Source organism: Penaeus chinensis, chromosome 25, assembly GCF_019202785.1.
Source record: "Penaeus chinensis breed Huanghai No. 1 chromosome 25, ASM1920278v2, whole genome shotgun sequence".
Classification (NCBI taxonomy): Eukaryota; Metazoa; Arthropoda; class Malacostraca; order Decapoda; family Penaeidae; genus Penaeus; species Penaeus chinensis.
Genome location: NC_061843.1, coordinates 1,757,424 through 1,759,297, shown reverse-complemented (window position 1 = coordinate 1,759,297; position 1,874 = coordinate 1,757,424). Strand labels below are relative to the sequence as shown.

Here is a 1,874-nt window from a genome sequence, read left to right as displayed (position 1 = left end):
GAGAGAGAGCGAGAGAGAGAGAGAGAGAGAGAGAAGGAAAGAGAGAGAGAGAGAGAGAGGGAGAAAAGTTAGGACGTGTGTGTGTGTGTGTGTGTGTGTGTGTGTCATGAATATAATACACATATACGCACATGTGCGCGTGTAAATGTAAACGCACAGACCCACACACGCACACACCAACTCTCACCCATTTTGCATGACCGAACAACCAATCATTCCATGACAAAAGACACAGACAGGATCGTCATGCACAGGTAATCACAGTCAGAGAGAGCGACATAATTACACAGTTTTTACCTCGTTGTTTATGCCATGCAGGTTGGTATTATTTAAAGGGTCATGCAATGCCATGAACTTTAAAACGAATGAGAATCAGGTTGTTGTCTGATTTGACGTAATGAGGGTGATTATGTGGGGGAAGGGGTGGGGGGGAGGGGAGAGGGGGAGGGGGTAGGGGAGGGGGATGGGGTTAAGGATGAATGAGGGTAGGAGGAAAGGGTGGGGGGAGGGGGGAGGGGAGGGGGGTAAGGATGAATGAGGGTAGGAGGAAAGGGTGGGGGGAGGGGGGAGGGGAAGGGGAGGGGGTAAGGAGGAAAGGGGGGATATGGGGTGTTGACGAATGAGGGAATAAGGGAGGCGGATGATGCTAAATAGGAGAGGAGGTGAGGGAGGAGGATGAATGGGGAAGGGGGTGATGATGAATAGGGAAAGGGAATAGGGGGATGAAGATGAATGGGGGAATAGTAGAAGAGGAGGATAATGAATGGGGAAATGAGGAGGAGGGGGTAGGAGGGGATAGATGGATGGGGGAAGGGGGATGAAGATAAATAAGAGAAGAGGGAAAGATAGGAGGAGGAAGAAGGGGAAGAGAGAAATAAAATGGGGAGGGGAGGGGGGAAGAGGTAGGAAGAAGAGGATTGGAAATAGAGGGAGAAAATAGGGGAGGAGAGAGAAGAAGGTGTAAGGGGACGGGAGAGAGAGGGAGAGAGAGGGGAAGGAGGGGAAAGAGGAACGAAAAGGGATAGGAGAAAAGGGAGGGGAGAAGAGGGGGGAAGGAGAAGGAGAGGGGAAGGAGGGATGAAGGAAGGAGCAAATCACATCACATCGCTCACGAATTCACCACTAAGCAGGGGATTTCACATCACATCATTCACAAAGAACAGTTTACCCATTTTTTTAACATGTCAACCACATAATATACAATAAAACTGTAGAATATCACATAACAAGCAGGTGCACATCATATCACATCTCACTCGTTTTCATATCAAGTAGGATCACATAGCTCCACATCACATCACGGCACATATCTTCAAATAACTCCAGACCACATAACTCCACATAAGTCCACACAACCCCAAACAACATAAGTCCACATAACTCCACACCACATAATTCCACATAACTCCACGCCACATAACTCCACATAACTCCATGCCACATAACTCCACATAATTCCACATAACTCCACGCAACATAATTCCACATAACTCCACACCACATAATTCCACATAACTCCACGCCACATAACTCCACATAACTCCATGCCACATAACTCCACATAATTCCACATAACTCCACGCAACATAATTCCACATAACTCCACACCACATAACTCCACATAACTCCACACTGCACCACACAACAGCATTTAACCTTTACATCCCATTCCTCCTAACTCCCTCTCTCAATGCCCTGTTGCAGATCAGGGACTTGCAACAAAACCCTTCAACACCTCGTCACGTCTTGCAACTCGATTTTGATCTCTCGTTTCCTTCTCGTGTCTCCTCCCCTCTGCTGGAGTGAGGCGAGCGGAGGCACCTGTTACTCCTCCTGCTGCTGGTCTCCGCGCCTTTGTCTCCCGCCCTCATTAC

The 1,874-nt window shown here is 48.3% G+C and overlaps 1 protein-coding gene across 1 annotated transcript; it reads right to left on the bottom strand.

The window, feature by feature from the left end:
* Window positions 1-1,245: 1,245 nt before the first annotated feature.
* On the bottom strand, window positions 1,246-1,623 carry LOC125038493. Its single transcript, XM_047631970.1, has one exon. It carries the CDS (start codon window positions 1,621-1,623, stop codon window positions 1,246-1,248), a length of 378 nt encoding a protein of 125 aa, XP_047487926.1.
* Window positions 1,624-1,874: the final 251 nt, after the last annotated feature.